Source organism: Miniopterus schreibersii (genome assembly GCF_964146895.1).
Source record: "Miniopterus schreibersii genome assembly, chromosome: 12".
In the NCBI taxonomy this organism is placed as follows: Eukaryota; Metazoa; Chordata; class Mammalia; order Chiroptera; family Miniopteridae; genus Miniopterus; species Miniopterus schreibersii.
In genome coordinates, this window is record NC_138112.1 from 4,623,767 (window position 1) to 4,644,953 (window position 21,187).

General features: G+C 44.9%; 1 protein-coding gene across 7 annotated transcripts in view; it reads left to right on the forward strand.

Moving 5' to 3' along the window:
- The window catches only part of SIK3 (SIK family kinase 3), a gene marked incomplete at its 5' end in the record, with an annotated part of 260,849 nt that overhangs the window by 225,058 nt on the left and 14,604 nt on the right, over positions 1-21,187 (forward strand). Inside the window, 15 exons of one of the 7 annotated variants that reach the window (XM_081153135.1) lie at positions 1,369-1,487; positions 2,040-2,150; positions 2,662-2,805; positions 3,473-3,550; positions 3,682-3,791; positions 5,112-5,265; positions 5,515-5,670; positions 8,847-8,917; positions 11,066-11,209; positions 14,847-14,997; positions 15,681-15,806; positions 16,072-16,157; positions 16,618-16,727; positions 17,668-18,007; positions 18,632-19,509. In XM_081153135.1, coding sequence (XP_081009261.1) covers positions 1,369-1,487; positions 2,040-2,150; positions 2,662-2,805; positions 3,473-3,550; positions 3,682-3,791; positions 5,112-5,265; positions 5,515-5,670; positions 8,847-8,917; positions 11,066-11,209; positions 14,847-14,997; positions 15,681-15,806; positions 16,072-16,157; positions 16,618-16,727; positions 17,668-18,007; positions 18,632-19,509 — 2,778 coding nt within the window. The remainder of the gene's footprint in view (positions 1-1,368; positions 1,488-2,039; positions 2,151-2,661; positions 2,806-3,472; positions 3,551-3,681; positions 3,792-5,111; positions 5,266-5,514; positions 5,671-8,846; positions 8,918-11,065; positions 11,210-14,846; positions 14,998-15,680; positions 15,807-16,071; positions 16,158-16,617; positions 16,728-17,667; positions 18,008-18,631; positions 19,510-21,187) is intronic. The other 6 variants (XM_081153139.1, XM_081153136.1, XM_081153137.1 and 3 more) reach the window with 6 other exon arrangements.

Consider the following 21,187-nt stretch of genomic DNA (forward strand, 5'->3'; position numbering starts at 1 on the left):
TTATGTTTTAGAAATAGCCCCTTTGCTTCTATGGATCATGAGTGGAAGCAGGAAAACCATATAGGAGACTTTCGCAATAGTCTCAGTGAGAGATGATGGTGTCTTGGATGAAGATGTTGAAAGAATGGTTCAGGAGTTTGGATCCTGCCCTCAGCTCTGTGCGGTACAGAGGTAGTATGGTTTGAAGTCTGACTTACCATGTGACCTTGGACAAGTTTCTTAACTTTTCTGTACCTAATTCTTACCATCTCTGAAATGGGAATCCTAGTACCTTCCTCCTAGGATTGCTAACAGGATTAAACAAGATAATCATAATTGTTAAGTGCTCAGAAGAGCGTTAACACTTTTTTGTTGTTGTTTATCTTCAGCTGAGGATATTTTTCCATTGCTTTTCAGAGAGAGTAGGAGGGAGGGAGGGAGGGGGAGAGAGAGAAACGTCAATGTGAGAGAGAAAGGTCAACTGGTTGCCTCCTGCATGATCCCGGCCTGGGCCGGGGAGCGGCCCTGAGGCCCTTTGGTGGGCGCGCTAACCACTGGCCCACACCGCCCAGGGCTGTTAATGCCGTTTTAACCCTCATCTCCACCACTTTTATCTCAGGCACTACTTGTACCCCCATCATCTTCAACACCCCCAACCTACAAATGAGAAAACTTAGAGGGTGGTTTTGAAATCCAAACAGAAGCTTCTTGATTTTTAATCCACTGTCCTATCAGCAATATGTTACGTAGTGTGAGCTCCCAGAGGGAAGTGCTTACTGATACGCACCTGTAGCTCAGAGTCCATCTCTCTGCACCTGTGCATGTTTAAACATTGAGAAAACTCTAAATAAGGTGATCAGAGAGTCCTAGTGTATAGTAGGGAAACATCTTGTGCCTGTTTCTCTTTTCCCCAACCTTGAACCATTAGAAAGTTTAATTTCCTGAGTTTTGATGAGAGCTTTTGCTCACCGAAAGCTAAAAGCATTAGTGTGCACATAGTAATACATATAGGAGAAAAGAATTCATTATTTTGAGGACCTTATAAGATACTGAATCTCTTTTGAGGACATTCAGCTTATCATCAATTGTGTTAAATGGAGCCATAAATAATATAAATAAATGAAATCTATGTATTATCCCCAGACTTTTTCTAATCAGACTTTTAGTGAAGGCATTAACCAGACTATCAGATTTGAATGAATTTCTCTTTTCTCCACCTCTTTCTGCCTTTTCCCAGTCCCTTCTCGCGTAAGCAATGGCATAGGTAAGGATCAAGGAGCAAGAGACAAATTAAAAGCAACGAGCTTCAAAATCTCCCTGCTCACCATGCCTCACTAGATTCACCATGCCTCCCTCCCTGAGTAAAGGCAGGCTGTTTGTCTGTTGCAGAATGTGAGCACTTGATCCGCCACATGCTGGTATTGGACCCGAATAAGCGCCTCTCAATGGAGCAGATCTGCAAGCACAAGTGGATGAAGTTAGGGGACAGCGATCCCAACTTTGACAGGGTGAGCGAGCACCACTTGCCATAGGCAACTCTTCTCAGAACTACTGGAATCTCTTTCGCATGAGATTGTGATCAGGCCAGGACATGAAAAGGTGGCACTGGGAACAAACTATTATGTAATACTCAAGCAAGGAGTGAAAGTAGGAATTTTATGTCAGCAGTTGTTGGAGAATTGTGATGCCAGTTCCCTGCTACTTGTCCCCAAACCACAGTCTCTTCTTGGCTTTTGAGACAGTACAGCCCACAATTCTGCAGCTTACCCACCTTGGGGATGTCTCCTTCCTCTCATAGTGTGCTTAGTTCAACTGCTCCTATAGCACACCTTTATTTAAACCCTTATGGCCACCCCAGGTAACCCAAAGTTGCTCAGGAAAATGGGAATCTTGTCTGCTCACAGCCAAGTACTTGGAGCTTTGTTGCTTGGGCTTTGTCTGAGGCCAAAAATATCCCAAGCTAGGGGCATGAAACGGCTTGATGTGTGATGGCATGCATATGTGTGTGATGTTGTCTTAGCCTGGCTAATTGATAGCTTACCTTTTTTTTTTGGTTACAGTTAATAGCTGAATGCCGACAACTAAAAAAAGAAAGACAGACAGACCCTCTGAATGAGGATGTCCTTTTGGCCATGGAGGACATGGGACTGGACAAAGAGCAGATACTACAGGTACCTCTAAACTTTGAAAGGAATGGAGAACAACGTCCTGCTTTTTTTCCATTTTTTTCTCCTTGCTGGGAACTTGGATCTTTTTTATTTAAATAACTTTTCAATTATAGTTGACATACAATATTATTTTAGTGTCAGGTGTACAACATGGAGATTAGACATTTGTATAACTTATGACGTGATTAACCCAATAAGTCTAGTGCCCACCTGGCACTATACATAGTTATTACAATATTATTGACCATATTCCCTGTACTGTACTTTACATCCCTGCGACTGTTTTATAACCAGCAATATGTACTTCTCAATCCCGTCTCCTTTTTCACCCAGCCCCCACCTCCCTCCCCTCTGGCAACTCTCAGCAACGTGGGTCTTTGTTTTCCTCCTGCTCTTCCTCTGCCCCCCTCTAGGCCTTGGAAGGAAAGTGCTGTGGTCTTGTATGTCACTATTGAAAGAGTTTGGTCATTGACATGCCATTGCACCATAATTCTTTTCCTTTCTCTCTTGGTAGTCATTAAAATCAGATGCCTATGATCACTATAGTGCAATCTACAGTCTGCTGTGTGATCGACATAAGAGACATAAAACGCTGCGTGTCGGAGTACCTCCCAGCATGCCCCGAGCCGTGGCCTTTCAGGCCCCAGTCAACATCCAGGTGGGCAGTGACTCCTGTGACCTGATTCAGGACAAGTAACATGGAGGGAGGGGGAGTACAGGTGGTGAGCCCCTGCTCGCAAGTTCTCAGGCCAACAGATTTTCTTGTTCTTACCTCTGCCCCATCTGTCTGCCATCTCGTCTTTTGTCAGAGATGAAGCAAATATCTGAACATTTCTTAGAGAGAATGGAAGGGTATTCGAGTACTCAGGATGGACAATAGTTGCAGTTGATTTTTTTAAGAAGCAGCAAATCATTGAGACTATTGTCTCTAAAAAAAAACGCTTTCTCAGTGTAGATTCTAAGGGCAGAGGAATCAGAGTCAGAGGTAGAAACATAGACTTTGGCAATCAAGAATACTTTGAGCCCTGGCCAGATGCCTCAGTTGGTTGGAGCATTGTCCCATACACCAAAAGGTTGTGGGTTCGATTCCCAGTCGGGGCACATACCTAGGTTGTGGGTTCGATCCCCAGTCTTGGGCACATATGGGAGGCAACCAATCGATGTTTCTCTCTCACATCGATATGTCTGTCTCTCTTTCTCCATTCCTCTGTCTCTAAAATCCATAAAACCATATCCTCAGGTGAGGATTAAAAAAAAAATACTTTGAAAGACTATCATTTCCCTCTAGTGTTTAAGGTATATGTGTATCTGTATGTACTTTCCAGGCAGAACAGGCTGGTACTGCTATGAACATCAGTGTTCCACAGGTGCAGCTGATCAACCCAGAGAACCAAATTGTGGAGGCAAGTAGCAACGTCTGATAGTTGTCAGCTGAAACCACTTTATTTACTTTCTTTCCCATAGTCTTGCTTCCTTTCCTTCCTTTTATTTCTAATTCTGGTTTCTAATTCAATTGTGTCTTCCTTCACCTCAGCCGGATGGGACAGTGAACTTGGACAGCGATGAGGGTGAAGAGCCTTCCCCCGAAGCACTGGTTCGCTATTTGTCAATGAGGAGGCACACAGTGGGTGTGGCTGACCCCCGGTGAGTATCTGGCCCACGGCCCTAATTAACACCAGGGCAAAGAATTCCCACCAGACTGTGAGTTCCTATGGTGCCTTTTTCCTACTTCATTGTATGTCCCAGATCAAGTCTAGTCCAGCCAGTTCAGGGTCCCCAGTAGACCAGATTTAATTTGCTAAAAATATTACAGAGCTGTCCCTAGCAAATGGTGGGCCAGTAGCCACCATCACACCAATAGTCACAACAGTTGGGTTGAAGAGTATGGTAGGCTCTGTGCTCATGAAGATTGAGTCTTCTGACCCGAGCCATGTGGAAGTGCCCCTGGAAGTTCATCTGACTTTACAGCTTCAAGAGATGTTTGCTACAAGTTCTAACGCAAGACTCATCTGGGAAGTGAGGACAAAGGGTATGGTGTGATATATGTGTGTCACAAATTAAATTACGTAAAAAAGAATAGAAAAGCACGCTGAATATGTACCAGTTTCCCAAAGTGTTTTCCCAAAATAGTCCTTCAGTATGTTCCTGATGTTCTCACACCGGGGAGATGTCCTAAAGGCCGCCTCTCTCCTTTTGTTCTGCATTTGAAGACTCTCAACATTAAAAAAACCCTTACATCTTTTCTGGATATTTCCTTTCCTGACTGGATAAGAGAAGGTTGTATCAAGAGTTCTCTTGAGAGTTCAGCTAGGGGCAAAGCTACTTTTTTTTATAAATACTTCTTTTCTCTGAGTGATTTCCAGAAAAACATCCCCAGGCCTGCTGATTTGCTTGCTTTATGTCTCCCATTCTTGGCCTATGTTCAAACAGGCCAAAGGAGAACATCCTGGTTCCAAAGACTATGTCCCCAGTGTTGCTCTGCTAGTGCGAAGACCTTTGATTTTAAAGTATGCTGTAGATCCTGCTGCAAGGGCCTAACAGCCCTGCACATGCCCTGCTCACCTGTCCTGTCGGCACTGACGGGAGGAATTGCCTTCTTTCCCTGATGACTCAGTTGCTACTTCCAGTGACCATGGTTTTAGTGGGTGGCCTGTGTCCTCCAGAGACTTGCTGTTCACCTCTAAACTTTGCAGCCCCGAGGTGGACTAGTGCCAGTGTTTCCTCCTGGCTCAGAGCTTTCGGTTTCACGTGAGTGGTCAGTAAAGAATAGCCGTCCCCAGTTCCAAATAGTATAGTGCAGAGGTCCAGGTTCCACACACTAGGCTTTGGGATCTTAGAAATACAAATTTAGGAGGAAAGTAAACATAAAACATAAGTTGTACTTACCAGTTTCATCAGTTTTAGGATATAGCACTTCTGAGTAAGACTGTGAACTGGACTTCTCTGTCACCCTGTTTCTTTCAGCATGGAAGTTATGGATGATCTGCAGAAGCTCCTACCCGGCTTTGCTGGAGTCAGTCCACAGGCTCCATTCCTACAGGTGGCCCCTAACATGAACTTCATGCACAACCCGTTGCCCATGCAAAATTTGCAGCCAACTGGGCAGCTTGAGTACAAGGTACCTGGATATGGGAGAGGACTTGCCCAGAAGAAACACATTTCAGCTTCCTTTGAGAGACTGAGAGACTTTCCCCAGGATATAAGGGTGTCTTTGTGGAGAAGGATGATTTCTGGGCGCGAGGGAAGATTTCTCTAGTCTCTGTCACAACCAAAGATCCCTTAATGTCAGTTGATCAGATACTACTGTTTTCTCTCCTCCTCTCCCCCCTGCCTCATCGATCTGTCCTTTCCACTCCACTCCCAACAGGAGCAGTCCCTGTTACAGCCACCCCCACTACAGCTGCTAAATGGAATGGGTCCCCTTGGCCGGAGGGCATCAGATGGAGGAGCCAACATCCAACTACATGCCCAGCAGCTGCTGAAGCGCCCACGGGGACCCTCCCCACTTGTCACCATGACACCAGTGAGTAGCAGCGCAGAGCCCAGCTTACTTTCAGAGGCTTTTGATAAAGAGGTTGTGGGCATAGGGTTGGGAAAATAGGATCTCCAAACTAAATGTCTGAATTTCCTCTTTCTCTAAACTTATGGTGCTCCATGTAATCCCACTTTCTTCAGACTAGTAGAATTTTCCAGTCTTAGTTTTTGGCTAACTTCTTTTCTTTTTTTTTCTTTTTTCTTTTTTAAAAAAATATATCTTTATTGATTTCAGAGAGAGGAAAGGAGAGGGAGAGACAGAAACATCAATGATGAGAGAGTCATTGATCGGCTGCAGCCCGCAACCCAGGCATGTGCCCCGACTGGGAATCGAACCCTGATGGCCTGGATCCTAGGTCCACGCTTAACCACTGAGCCACGCCCGGCTGGGCGGCTTATACAAGTTCTAACCTAGTCAGTTAATGTCTCTTAATCCCATCTTTTTTATGTGGTGGTTACATTCAAAGATTGTTACCCCTCGCCCCGGGCTCTGTTTATTTCCGGTTATTTTCCTGTCATAGGTAAATTCATTTACTCATTTGTTCATTCAATCTCATAGTACAATAAGATTGGGTAGTAATTATATCCATAGCTCTTTAAAATCTTACTTTCTATGTTTTAAGATATTTAAATCTTACTCTGTACTTAGCTTATCATGGATTAGTACCACAACAGCATGTGGATTGTCAAGGTCCACAGGCCATACCTTCAGTAACACTGAAGGTATGCTGTCAGGAAAGGGAAAAAGTTATAGTTCTTGGCCTCACTAAACTTATAATATGTGAAGTATTAGAATAATAGTGAAAGACCAGATGTGATTAAGTGCCAGAGTGAATACCATACACTAGTAGGTGGCAGAAGCATTCAGGAAAGAGAAAGATCAGTGCAGGTTATGTGGATCAGGAACAGCTTTATGGGAGGCAGAGTGACTTATGCTGCCCACTGTAGCTGTTTTTGCCAAGATCAGTAACAAGCTTTTGCTGATAAATCCGGTGGACATTAAAAAATATATATATATATATATATATATATATATATATATATATATATATATATTGATTTCAGAGAGAGGGAGGGAAAGGGAGCGAAAGGGATCGAGCCCGCAGCCCGGGCATGGACCCTGACTGGGAATCGAACTGTGACCTCCTGGTTCATAGGTTGATGCTCAGCCACTGAGCCAGTCCAGCTGGGCCCAATGGACATTTTTAACTTTTGTCTTTTTGGACCTCCCAACTGTATTACTCACTGTTGACCATTCTCTTTGAAATATTTTCTTTTGTTCTTTTCAGGTTCCCTTTCTGCTTGTTCCTTGAAGTTGGTGAAACCCAGAGTTTTATCTTAGGCCCTATTTCCATCTCTTTTTATATACACGGTCTAGGTGACCTTGTCCGCTCCCATAATTTCAGTTACCAGGTGATTCTGCAGTCCAGTATGCTCTTCTGGGTATATATAAATGTATATACATGCAGGACTGCCCCGTGCAGATGTTTGGTTGGTTACCCCACAAGCACCCACAGGTTTAATTCAGCATGTCCCCACATGAACTCAGCCTGACTATGAAGCCTAACTCTCTTCCTGAGTGATAGTGAAGATCACTGTCATTCTCCAGGTTAGACAAGCTAGGAACGTGGGGTTCACCTTTAATTCCCTCTCCCTATTTCCCATGTCAGATTATTTATCCAATGCCTATAAAGTAAGTATCTTTCTTCTGTCCGTCCTCACTGCCCTTCCATAAGCCACTGTCATCCTTTGCCTAAATTAATACAGTGACCTTCTAACTGGCCTGCCACCAACACTTTGCACTCTGCAGCTAAAGTACACTAGCTTCTAAAATATAAACCTTATAACATCATGTCCCTGATTGAAATCCTTGAGTGGTCTACCACTGCCCCTTCCTCAATATAAAGTTTTTAAGGTAGTATGCAAGGCCATTAATAACTCACACAGTATTCCTCCCCTGCATCATGCATAGCTACTTTCTGTCCAATCCAGTTTACTCCAGGCCTTAGAGAATTATAATAAGGAATCTGGAAACCCTAGAAACATTTCAACAATGGAATTATTCCAAAAATTTTTTTGTTTTTGTTTATAATCATCCATTTAATAAAATGCTCTTTTGTGTAGTTGAGGTATGGTTTTTGCTCTAGTGCCTAAAGCATGGTGTCTATGTGCACCATATGCATAGCTATCAAGAATGCATAGTACCCCAGTCCACAAGCAGTGGGGAAAGTCACAGCAGTGTGTGCTCAGTTGGTCAGAGCATCGTCCTGTGCACCAAAAGGCTGCGGGATTGATTCCCAGTCGGGGCACATACCTAGGTTGTGGGTTTGGTCCCTAATCAGGGCACATATGGGAGGCAAATGATTGATTGATGTTCTTTTCTCTCTCTTCCTCCCTTCCTCTCTCTCTCAAATCATTAAGAACATAACCCCAGGTCAGGATATAAAAAACACACACACAAAAACATTGAATTTTAACTACACAATTATGTTATGTACTAAAATGCACTTTTTAAAAACCATCATGCCTGTCTGGAGTTAAAGACACCTAAACTATGGAAATAACATTAATATGCAAAAACAGGTTGCTTCTTAGACAGTCCAGGTAAACAAGCTTTTACTGTATTTTCAGGTTCTCAAGTACCTGCAGGCCTTCTCTTTTCTCTCAGCCTAGAAACCTCAAAGGCTTGTGACCCCTTTCCCTCTTTGCTTGGCTAGCTCCTATTCATCTTTCAGGTCCCAGGTTAGGTGTCACCTCCTCCAAGATGCCTTTCTCGATTCCCAAGTGCCCATAGAGGACGTGAGCATGCTGTTTTAAAATTGTGTACTTGTCTCTGTCCTGCATTAGGCTGTAAAATGAGTGCCAGAACTACATCTGTCAATTCACATTTTGTCCTGGAGTATAGTAGGTAGTCAGCTATTTGTTGGATAAATAAATGAATGAATGAAGATGAATCAGAGGAAGAAATCCAAATTAAAATCACCTGAACAGGGTAAAAATGGAAAAATAGAAAGGTGCATGAAAATTCTTTGTAGCCCAGAGGTCCTAAGAAAAGTTTTGTAAATAAGAAAATTAACAGAAAGACCTGCCCCACATGCAGTTTCCAAAATAAAAGCTATTGCAGAAGCAGCAGCAACTTGAGCCTTTCCTTTCTGTCTCTGTCAGGCAGTGCCAGCAGTTACCCCTGTGGACGAGGAGAGCTCGGATGGGGAGCCAGATCAGGAAGCTGTGCAGAGGTAATGTGGCATCTGGCAGTGCTTGCTGAATGCCCTTGGGCAGCCTTTCCTGCAACCAACGAAAGGTCACCTCTGCCAAAGGAGGTGTACAGTGCAGCCCCAACATTTGTGTGGACTCTTTGCTCAAGCCAGATGGCATGTTCCTCCCCACATGGTACAACTACCCAGAAAATTTCATTTGCATAGCGCCATCGGAAGTTCCCTAAATGACAGCAATAATCATAAGAACTGTTTCTGTCCTTCCTCCTACCTTCCTTGTCCCCTGCCTTCATATTGCGGCTCTAATAGTATGCACAAGGCACAAAGCCTGCTCCTACCTGCCAAGGACTGTTCACTGATCAGGAATTGGAGATTTGGGGTGACAGTGATCCCAGCTAGCCCAGCCATGGGCCCCTGGCATGGACTCTGCCTTTCCGGGAGAATGACTATCCCTTGTACTGTTTGCTGTGTGCTTCTCCATCCCCTTGTACCGACAGAGAATGAAAAAGAGTATGCGATTCGGGCCAGGGACAGATGTAAATATCTGTGGTTTGCAGAACCCTGTTAAGTGATGCCTAACTCACAGAAAACCAGTGACCATCAGGCGTGCTGTATGGTTCATTTTACCTCAGTTCCATTAGCCATGGTCCTCAGCTCCGTGCATGCCTCCTTGTGGGAGTTGTCATTCTTACTTTCCTGGGAGGGGGTTTGACCAGAATCCAGCATGCATTTTCTAAGAAAAAAGGTGTTCTTGAAGATTCTGTGTTTTCCCTTGAGGGATGTTGAAATAAAATGGTTTTCATGGGTCCTTAGGGAAACTTTGGATGTCTTCATCAAATGGATATTAAACCACTAATGGCTTACTCTTGCAACTTTACATACCACTAATTACTCTATAGTCTATTAACTATTTTAGCTTAAATGTGCAAAGTAGTTACGAATGAAACAAGAGCACTTTCTAAGACCCTGATGGTTGCTGGCTAGCCCTCTCCCTTCCCTGGGAGCTCTGTCTGAGAGCTGCTGTTCTGAAAGAAGCTAGTCTCATGCAGGAGGAAGAGTAGAGAGCAGGGGTGTCAGTCAGGCAGGTCAGCTCCTTCCGCAGCTCAGACAGTAGAACAATTGTGGGTTTTTTCTCTTCTCTTGATGCTGTTGTTTCTATAGTTTGCTGATAACAGAATGTAAAGTTGCAAGTGGATCCTGCTGGTGTCAGGAAGAAAAATTAGGGGACGTAGCTGCCTCCCTACTTTAATTAGACAGCAGTATTTCACTTCATCTCCTTTGTCTTGGACTTTACTTCCTCGAGCCCCACGTTTTTTCTTCTCCAGACCAGCATACAAAGGGTGAAATGCCCATTGGTTTTGAGGCAATGAAAAGGAGAAACCAGATGAGGGGGACCAATGTCTTATCAGTGGTGTTGACCAAGTGGTAGATCTGAAAGGTCTTCAAATAGACGGCATCAGCTCATCAACTCTTCAGTGTTTGAAACTTCTGTGTTCTTGCCTTGCCTTTTTCCTCAAAAAAATAATTCTAAACATTTCATGTGGTTTCATTTCTTTATCCTCTGGAGAATGTTGATTCCCAGGGAACAATATCAGTTTGTCTTCTCTGATGACTGAGTTACAACCAGGGGTAAAAGGGAAAGGGAAGTTTTGAATTTACTATCCCTGAATGAAAGGATATGTTTTCTGAACTTGTAGTGAGGATAGTCTCAAAACCTGGGGACCAGTGGGATCAGACATATGTGGAGCCCTTCTTAGTATCTCCCTTGGCTCATCTCTAGGAAAAATCCTTAGGACTCATTTTCTCTTACATTTTTTGAAATTTGGAGGGGAAAAGAAGAATAAAATTAATAAGCAGGGAAAAAAATTCTTCTGTTGAATGGAATGAAATAAGGAAATCATTCTTCTCTGTGAACTGCATCTGCTCTCTCTCTTCTCTTCAATGGTGGCTCGTAGGGCCATGGTTCAGCCACTTCAGTTGTGAGCCAGCTTTTGTTGGCCGGTTGGACATGTCTCACTTCCATCCAGTCAGGGATCTGTTCGCTTGGAGCCCTTTTTGAGCTCCAGCACTATTTCATTCTGAGTGCTTTAGGTTGACTTCTAATGCTTCTTGCTGAGGAGTATTCCTGGGTGTCTTTTTTACTATGAAATGTGCTCCTGCTTGTTGCAGGTACTTGGCAAATAGGTCCAAAAGACATACACTGGCCATGACCAACCCTACAGCCGAGATCCCAACGGACCTACAACGGCAGCTAGGACAGCAGCCTTTCCGTTCCCGGGTCTGGCCCCCTCACCTGGTACCTGATCAGCATCGGTGAGTAGCCACATGAGCTATGTGAGCTCCTTGAGGTCCATCAGACAGGCACCCTTTTGGCTAGTCTTAACAGTTATGGTGACTGGCATTGAGGCTTTAAGTAGCATCCTGAACTTCCATCTTCTCTGCTCCTTGCACTAAGCAGTGCACAGAGCAATATGGAATTCTTCTTTCCCATTCCCTCATGGACATGATTATTGTCTGCAGTTGATTCTCGTGATTCTAGATGTTGACTCATAGATGAAATTGAACTTGAAACCTGCAAGAAGGTGAAGCTTTCAGAGGGCCAACTGGAAATAAGAGGATTTGTAGCCATATTAATAGACTTGACCTTTAACAACCCATTGTCCTCAAAAGAATGAGCATTTCTTACCATGTTACCATTGGACAGTGAGCCAGGATATAGAGGAAGACACATCCCTTGCGAATGGTAGAGCAGAGACACTGCATCCTCTTAATGTTGTGCTTGAGATGTCATTTGTGCAATATTTCTGATGGCAGATTCTTTTACTGGGGCTCTGTCACATTTATAGTTTATTCTCTTGAAAAAAATAAAAAGAAATTTAACCATACTTGGCCAAGAAAACCTCACAAAATTAAATCCAAGTAAGCTTGGAAGCAAAGAGGCATGACAGTTTGTTAGATTAAGAGATTATCTCCTGTGAATACCTTGGGGACTAAAAATTTTAGCTATGCCCATTCTGAAAACATCCCCAAGCTCGTGGGTAACACTTTCAGAGCCACCCTACATTGCTAGAGCTTATTTTATTTTAATCTTTTTGAGAGGACAATGAAACACATTCTTACTTGCAAAGGTTGAAAAGCAGTCACATTTCAAGGGAATTAAGTTTATAACTGTGCTATTACTAAATCTTGCAACCAACTCGCACTGGCAAGCTTGACGGTGTTTTTATTGTGACTAGCTACCTATCGGGTATCGATGTAATCGGCAGAGACAGGTGAGCTCTGAGCAGACTGAGACACAATTCATGCCATGTTGGAACTCTAAAAGAAGGGAGATAAGCTTTACAAATGATGGGGACTCACTTAGTAAAAATGGTCTATTAGGAGTAGCAGGAATGATGATTCTCAGTTAAATTCTCGTAGCACAGGAAGACAATAGTTTTCTAAGGGAGTGCCTCAAGACCTACACTGTTAAGGTACTACATCAAAGCGTGCTTTGAGTGATTATTGGAGAGCTACCTTTCCACCCTGTAAATTTTCTATGATTTCGTAATAACTCTGAGCTCTACACGTACCTAATAGCCTTTACAGCTTTGTTTCTCCTTGTTTCTCTCTTTCCCTCCTCCACAACCTGCCACTTACTTTTTCAGCCTTCATCAGGGCCTGATGTTTAGCTGAAGTCCTTTGGGTTCCCTTGTGTAATGTGAAGTGTTCCTCAGGACGTATTGTTTTCAGAGGAACACGAAGATTGGCACATCCCCACAGTTAGCCTTTATCCTGTTTACACTTGTTACTAAAGGAACACCACATTGGCCCATAGCTCGGTGTATGTGGTTTCCACCCTGCCTACAGTCATTGTCAAGGCCTTGCCTGCTGGAAATCTGTCTGCTGTCTGTTTGCCTTTGGTGATGTCAGTTTGAATTAAATAAATGCTTTATGAGTGGCAGATTGTGTGAGGTGGGGCATTTATGCAAACCCAGCATGTGTTGATGGGGTTACTGTGCAGTGTGGCAACACAAGAGAAATTAGTCTTCAGGGGAAAATAGAAACTTTCCAAGGCCATAAAACACTTAAAATGGGTACCCTAGATAGATTATTGAATTTCTTTTATTTTTCTGGAGGAAATGACTCAGGAACAGCAAATATATATTTTCTTCTGGGGTATAATAGATGAAAACCAGCACTGAGACAGAGGAGGAGTCTCATCAGCCTTCTTCATTTGGGAAGTGTGTAATATAAAAATTTTTTTAAGTTCTTAAGTGTAATCCTTTTAAACCTAACACAAGATGGATTTTATCTAGGTGGAGAACCAATCCCTGTTTGGAAAGTGTAGTGGGAATATCAAGCTAATATGAAGCTGTCTTGAGTTTGACCGTGATTGACTGTGATTGCTAATGAAAATAAAACACAGTTGATTCTATAAGTGCTTCAAAATGATAACTACATGTTTCCCTAAAGTTTCTGTGCTGGGCTGACCTGGGTGTCAGCCTGTTCACAGCCTGAGCCTCTGGAAAAGTCGTGAACATCCTGGACCTAGGCCATGGCTTGGATGGGAGAGAATGTGGGTTTTGTGCAGATAGACTGTATTAACTGCTTGAAGAATACAGCTTTCTGAGTGAATCAGAAATGTGTGCTTTATCAGAAAGGGTTGAAAGTATACGAATCAAATTTTAGGAGGAAGTAGTGTTTGCTTGTTTAACTCCAGGCATCTGAAGCAAAAACAGAAGTCAGAAGGACTGAGGAAATGCCCCTGAAAGCAGCTTTCATAATGACCATTTCTGGAGTGTGTCTGCAAAAGTCATTTGTCTTTTGTGTTACTGGAACAAATATATATTCATGCTCATTTCATTAGCTCACTACTGTGCCAGGCTTCAGGTAGATCTGGAACAGAAGTCATCATTAGAAAGGAGAGGTAAAGGGCTTTCCCTGCTGCCAAGACTCTTGACCTCTGCATTCAACACATTCCTCCCTCCCTGTTGCTCTGTATTTGAGCTCGCGTGTTAACCTGCTTCCTTAGCCTTGGTTCTGCTTCAGTCCAGAATGAGTACCTGGCAAGGTGGTGCATCATTTTACCCATAGTGCACTGTGATGTCACCGCTGCCCTGGACATGAAACCCTGATCCTTTCATCAGCTGCTGGAACACTGCTTTGGCAGTCTTTTACCAGCTTACCCTATAAACATCTCTCTGATTAGGTAACAAGTGTAGGTGTTAGCTTCTAACCCTGGCACTGTCCCAGGCATTCCTTATCAATAGCTTGTTCTTTCTCTCGGTAAGATACTGGCGGTGTTCTGATTGGCCATTGGGGGTTTTGAAAGTAATCCACATGAGTACTCTTTCATTAGGAGGCTGGAAGGGTGCTGCTGCTCTAAGAAGTTAATTTCATAGTGGCTAACCTCATTTGCATTGGCCAGGTATGCGCAGGATCTTGAGGCCTGTGTTTCTTAAGAATGTGCTCTCTCCATCTGGGGATCAGAAGTCCCCACTGCCCTCCATTTTCTCGCATAGAACCTATGAATTCCCGGCCAGACCTCTGACCACAAAGCTGACTGTAGTTCCCTTCCCGTCATACAGAGCTTACTGCTCAGGGAAAGCTTTGTGTCCAGCAGTGAAATAGGTTTCTAAAGGCACTCGATAGAGACATGATGGTGAAATGAGTTCTTCTCCAGCTTGGCCTGAGGGCTCTCGAGCAGCTCTTCTCTCCTGCCTAGTATATATATGTGTAAGAACTGGATATATTTGATCCCAGGACAGGACCTCACTAGGCTTGGAAATTAAGACAGCCTAAGGTAAGTGGGAATGGAAGGTGTGTACTGGAGCCCTTGGAAAGGGAAGCAGGTTTGGGGGAGCGACTGGGCAGCAGCCATCTTTGTGCTCATCTGGAACAGCAGTCCCTAGGTGATTTGCTCAGAACCCTGAGTCCTAGCCCTGACCTTCTCTTCCCATGTGTTCAGCTCTACCTACAAGGACTCCAACACCCTGCACCTCCCTACGGAGCGTTTCTCCCCTGTGCGCCGGTTCTCAGATGGGGCTGCAAGCATCCAGGCCTTCAAAGCTCACCTGGAAAAAATGGGCAACAACAGCAGCATCAAACAGTTGCAGCAGGTAATGGAAAAGATAGTGGACATCTCTGGAGAAGCATAGGTACCAGACACTTCTGCCCCGTTCGTGTCAGCATTGCTGCAGTTTTACAGGTTCAACACCATATAACTGCTTACTTGTTCCACACAGCTTTCCACAGCTCAAACTTGCTTGCCCATGAAGGGACTGTATGTTCCTCCTGTCTCTGTAGTTCACGAGAGGAATTTCTGGGCTTGGGTTTCAGTGAGAAGCACCAGGGAAGGTACTTGTAAGCAGCCCTGGCATTCCTCTCTGAATGGGTACTGGGTCTTGTGGGAGCTTGCTCTGCGTTATTACCACTCTCTGGCTGGTGTGGAAGTGTGCTCCCAGAGGAAGGAGGTGTACCTCCAGGCTTCTGAAAGGGCGAGTTTCCTTTCTGCCTTCCTGATCGCCACATTTCAAGTGGCATGTACTTTGTACACAGATTTCACACTGGACACTTTCACTTGTATACAGACTATCCTTGGTGTTTTCCATTAGTTCATGCAGAACCAAGTATGAACATGTTTAGTACATAAATACCTGTGTAACTGGGTGAGTGCTCAAGGGTGCTGTTCTCTTGTGGCTCTTTCTGCCCCTGTGACCGTGGGGCAGATGTGCATCTGCTGACATCACTGCATGTGGTGGACCTGGCTGCATCCCTCCGGTCTGAACTGCTTTCCCTGCAGGAGTGTGAGCAGCTGCAGAAGATGTACGGGGGGCAGGTGGATGAGAGAACCCTGGAGAAGACCCAGCAGCAGCACATGTTGTACCAGCAGGAGCAGCACCATCAAATCCTGCAGCAGCACATTCAGGTAGGCCTTCACTCTGCTTTTCCCCACTGGTCCAGAGTTTGCTCTCAGGATGATTTGCCTGTGAATTTTGGAGGAGATCATGCAGGGAAGAATGGATTTGAATTATGTTTATGGTTGACATGTTTGGGTAAAGGTAATCAAACTTTTCAATGAACAACAAAAGCATAAATCTCAGTGACAGGTAGTTCTCTGTTCCCTTCCTGAGAATGGCTCATGCTGGCCTTCAAGCTCACAGTTGTTTCTCTGCCTCCCCCATGTGTTTTAGGATTCCATCTGTCCTCCTCAGCCTTCTCCGCCTCTTCAGGCTGCATGTGAGAATCAGCCAGCCCTCCTCACCCACCAGCTCCAGAGGTAATCATCGTTTCGCCTCATGCTTAAGCCATTGTCTCTAGAACTTGGTGTGTCCTTGGCCTGGCTCATGTGGGAGGTTCTGACTGGCTTTAACTTCCATCTTGGAAGAACCTACTTGAAGAACAGAGAAACCAATTTAAATTCCTGCGGCTTCCCTGAAATCCTGTCTGTGCCACTTGGTTTTCTCAGCCACATGAACAAAGTAATTTGACATCTATGACAGGAGGCCAGACACGGGCCCACAGTGAGCTCTGCCTCTGTCTGGGAGGTCTGGTAAAATAATATATGAATAGGTTTTAAGTAGACTGTGCTGGGTGGGTTATGTATGTTTTTCTAGCCTGGAGGCTTATCAAAACAAAAAAAATAGTTTCTGCTTATGTGTATCATGTGGCTGAAGCTAACTTCAAGGTTATAGTGTCACCTCAGGGAATTTATTTTTCTGGTTTTGTTGTTTCTCTAGGTTAAGGATTCAGCCTTCAAGCCCACCCCCCAACCACCCCAACAACCATCTCTTCAGACAACCCAGCAGCAGTCCTCCCCCAATGAGTAGTGCCATGATCCAGTCTCACGGTGAGCGGACTGGTTAGCCTGAACCATGTGTGCACATGGAGCAAATGAGTTGTAGTTTTGAATGCCACAAGCTATTGATTTGAATGGAAGAATAGCATAGTATTTAAGGGTGTGGGCTCTAGAGCCAGCCTTCCTTGGTTTGAGTCCTGTTTCTACCAACTCCTTAGCTGCAAAACCTCAGATAAGTTACATAATTTCAGTTTACCTCAGCTTTCTCAGTTGTAAAATAAGGATACTGATAGTATTTAATGAATAAATATATGCACTTGAAACGGTCTCTGGCACTAAATAGCTCTCAGTAAAGGTTAACTATTAATATTTTTAATAAAACACCCTCCAACTCTGCCAACTAAAAAACTGCCTGCTGGGTCCTTGTCGTACTTGCAGACCCTCTCTAGTGGGTGTTCAGATGGAAGTAAAGCGGAGTACACCCCAATGAGATGGGTCTTCAGAGACCAGCGCTCTGAGGAGTTAGTATTCCAGAAACCGGCCATCTCTTAAGTAATGCCCTCAACCTGGATCCCCCGAAGAGTCTGGATTGGTCTCTATACTCGTCCTACTCAGGCTCCCTGACCAGCAACATCAGCAGGAAAGCCAGAATCTCAGGTCCCATCCCAGACCTGCTAATTCAGAATCTGCATTTTAGCAAGACCCCCAGGCCATTGTTATGCACATTAGAGTTTGAAAAACACTGCTTTAAATCAGAGCTACTCAAAGAATAATCCGTGGATCAACTTTCAGGGCAGCTTATTAGAAATACAGATCTACGGGGCCCCCCTTGCCAACCTACTGAATCAGAATGCTGTGGGTGTGAACAAATCCTCCAGGTGAGCCTCAGGCACACCAAAGTTTGAGGAGCACTGCTCTGGGTGGTATTCAGGTCCTCGCAGCTGGCAGATCACCTGGGCGCTTGGTCACCCTGAGGTTCCTTTCTCTCTAGGTGCTGCATCTCCCTCCCAGTTTCAGGGTTTACCCTCCCGCAGCGCAATCTTCCAGCAGCAGCCTGAGAACCGTTCTCCTCCTGCCAGCGTGGTGCTCCCCTGCTTGGGCATACAGCAGCCCACCCAGTCACAGCAGGTGACCATCCAAGTCCAGGAACCTGTTGACATGCTTAGCAACATGCCAGGGACAGCTGCAGGCTCCGTTGGGCGGGGCATCTCCATCAGCCCCAGTGCCAGTCAAATTCAGATGCAGCACCGTGCCAACCTGATGGCCGCCTTCAGCTATGGGCATCGGCCCTTGTCCAAGCAGCTGAGTGCTGACAGTGCAGAGGTTCACAGGTAAGGTTACCTAAAGTCACCAGCTAGCCAGCCAGGCGACCCAGGAGGGAGGAAGCCCCTTAGCAGGGCAAGAGAGGAGGAGGGAAGAAGAGGGAGTCTGACTGGGCTATGCTCGTTTCACCTTTTCTAAATCAGGATGGTGGTTTTGGGGTGAACTTGAAACTTATTTAGTGACCAAATAGGGGATCAAGATGCTAATAAGACGGGAGGAAAATGACAAAGCTATCTTACTATTTGTCTGCAAATAAGAAAATGGCCTATTAGAGAAGTTGTTAAAAATGCCAGTTTCACTTGTCTATTCTTTGAGGATTCCCTCCCTCTCTGTCACTCATATTCTAAGAGAGTGGTGCCTTTTAGTAGCTCCAATGATGTTGTAAGATAGTTGCTACCTTCAGCCTAGAGCTGGGTCTGTTACACACTGCCTTAAATCCCCGGCATGCTACTAGATTGATCAGTGAGTGCAGGGATGAGTTGAGATGATACATACATCCCCATGCTCCCTGTCACACCTCAGTTCTGTGTATCAGTGCAGCTCGCTCCTGACAGAGTAGTCGCTATTGTCCAGGGGAGCACAGTGTACTTGTTACATGGATGCCTGGTACTCACTCCCTTTTGTGTCTGCAGCTTGAACGTGAATCGGTTCTCCCCTGCTAACTACGACCAGGCGCATTTACACCCCCATCTGTTTTCGGACCAGTCCCGGGGTTCCCCCAGCAGCTACAGCCCTTCTACAGGAGTGGGGTTCCCTCCAACCCAAGCCCTGAAAGTCCCTCCACTTGACCAATTCCCCACCTTCCCTCCCAGTGCACATCAGCAGCCACCTCACTATACCGCGTCAGCACTACAGCAGGCCCTGCTGTCCCCCACGCCGTCAGACTATACAAGACACCAGCAGGTACCCCACATCCTTCAAGGACTGCTCTCTCCCCGGCATTCGCTCACCGGCCACTCGGACATTCGGTTGCCCCCAGCAGAGTTTGCACAGCTCATTAAAAGGCAGCAGCAGCAGCGACAACAGCAGCAGCAAGAGTACCAAGAATTGTTTAGGCATATGAACCAGGGAGATGCTGGGAGTCTGGCTCCCAGTCTTGCGGGACAGAGTATGACAGAGCACCAGGCTTTACCATATCAAAATGCTGACTCATATCACCACCACCACACCAGCCCCCAGCATCTTCTACAAATCAGAGCACAAGAATGTATCTCACAGGTTTCCTCACCCAGCCCGACCCATGGTTATGCTCACCAGCCAGCACTCATGCACTCAGAGAGCATGGAAGAGGAGTGCTCCTGCGAGGGAGCGAAGGACGGCTTTCCAGACAGGAAGAGTTCAGATGCATCGACCAAAGGTTGTCACGACAGCCCCCTACTCTTGAGTACTGGCGGACCTGGGGACCCTGAATCCTTACTAGGAACTGTGAGCCACGCACAGGAATTAGGGATGCATCCATACCGACATCAGACAAGTGCTGCATTCACTAGAAATAAGGTGTCCAGCCGAGGTAAGAGTCCCTGCAAAGTAAAAGTCCTGGGCCAGTCTGTCCCAGTTCAATTACCTTAGTAATGTTATCTTTTTTCAGCTAGTACTGTGTGTTCCTAAGAGAAAAAGGATTCCTGAGAAGACCTTCAGGACCTTTTGAGGGAGAAGCATGTAGGAAGTGGGTATTGGTGGGTAAGGGGTCTATTTTCAAAATAAAAGATAGTGATAGAAAATTAACAGATAGTACAGTCAATAAGATATATTATCTATTTCCCATATTCATACCATGTTTTTTAGCTTCCAGAATTTCTTGACTTTCTTCAAACTAGTCAACTTTAACATCTGCAGTAGAAAAAGTCAACCAGTGGTAAGAAATATGATGTAGTATAAATAGCATTGCACCAAAAGTCAAAGCATCTCAGTTCTGGACTTGCCTTTGTCACGAATGCTGTGACCTTGTCACTTACACCCTTAGGTGGTTATTTCCCTCACCTGTGAAAAAGAGGCAGGAGGAATAGTGGTGCTTTGCAGAGTATTTGGGAAAATTAAAACATGCATGTGTTTGTGTTTATATATGTGTGTATGTGTGTGTGTGTGTGTGTGTGTATGTGTGAGAGAGAGAGAAAAGTGTAATCTGAAGGTATGATATAAATGAAACATTATCACTCTGATCATTTCTTTCATAAACTAAATACAGATTTTTACAACATCATAAGGGGCCCCATGTCATTTCATTTTGTGTCACTTTATAATGAATGAGTATATTCATTTTTATTCTAAGGGAGATTAATACTACCGTCAGTAGGTTATGCTCAGAAAATGTTATTCTGTTAGCATCATAATATTCATCCTAAACAAAATCTGGACTGATAGCCACCCCGTCTTCATAGATCATGAAAAATGAGTTTGTTTATAAAATACACAACTCTGAAACTGAGCATTTCTTATATCCTTCCCTTCTTGGAGCTACCTGCATCCCCTGCTCTGTCTTTTAAAGTCAGCACACAAAACTCAACTCCTAGGGGAATTGCGTCCCATGGCACAGAGCAGGGTAGAAGATCTTGCTCCAAATCTATATATGTGAAAAGGTCTTGGTGCCCTCAGGTTTACTCGTTATGCAGTGATGGGAGGGGCATGTGGTTGTGTGAAACACCAGGTAAATCCTGGGCCTCTGAACAGTTGGATGCCATCCCACTTAGAGGTGTGCACCAGTGAGATGTGTTGCGTGCACCTGTGGCTGCTGTATTTTTAGGATGGTGGGAAGTTTCAGAACCAGGTCATATGTGGGGTGGCTGACAGACCTGGGGTATTTAGTATTGGGGAAAATTAGCTAAGGAGAATTATCATACCTCTCAGGTGGAAGAAGGGGTTTGACTTTTCTGGGTTCATATTACGGGGCAGAACCAAGATTGGAAGAGAAGTTGCAGCAGATGCCAACTCCCAGGAAGGCTTCACAGGAACGCTGTGGCATAGGCTGCCTCCGCAGCCCGGGCACTTCCCGTCCTTGGCACTGCCCTCGCAGAGGCCAGATGATGGCATCCGGGACGCTGAGGGAGAGCTTCCTGTGTGAGTGAAAGCTTTCGCGAGATGAGCATACTGTAGTTGTAGAAAGCAAACTTTTCCATGGGTTTTCCTTGTGCCGGCACTGACTGCGAGTCATACGTAAATTTATTTAATCCTCCCAGCAGCCTGTATGGTAA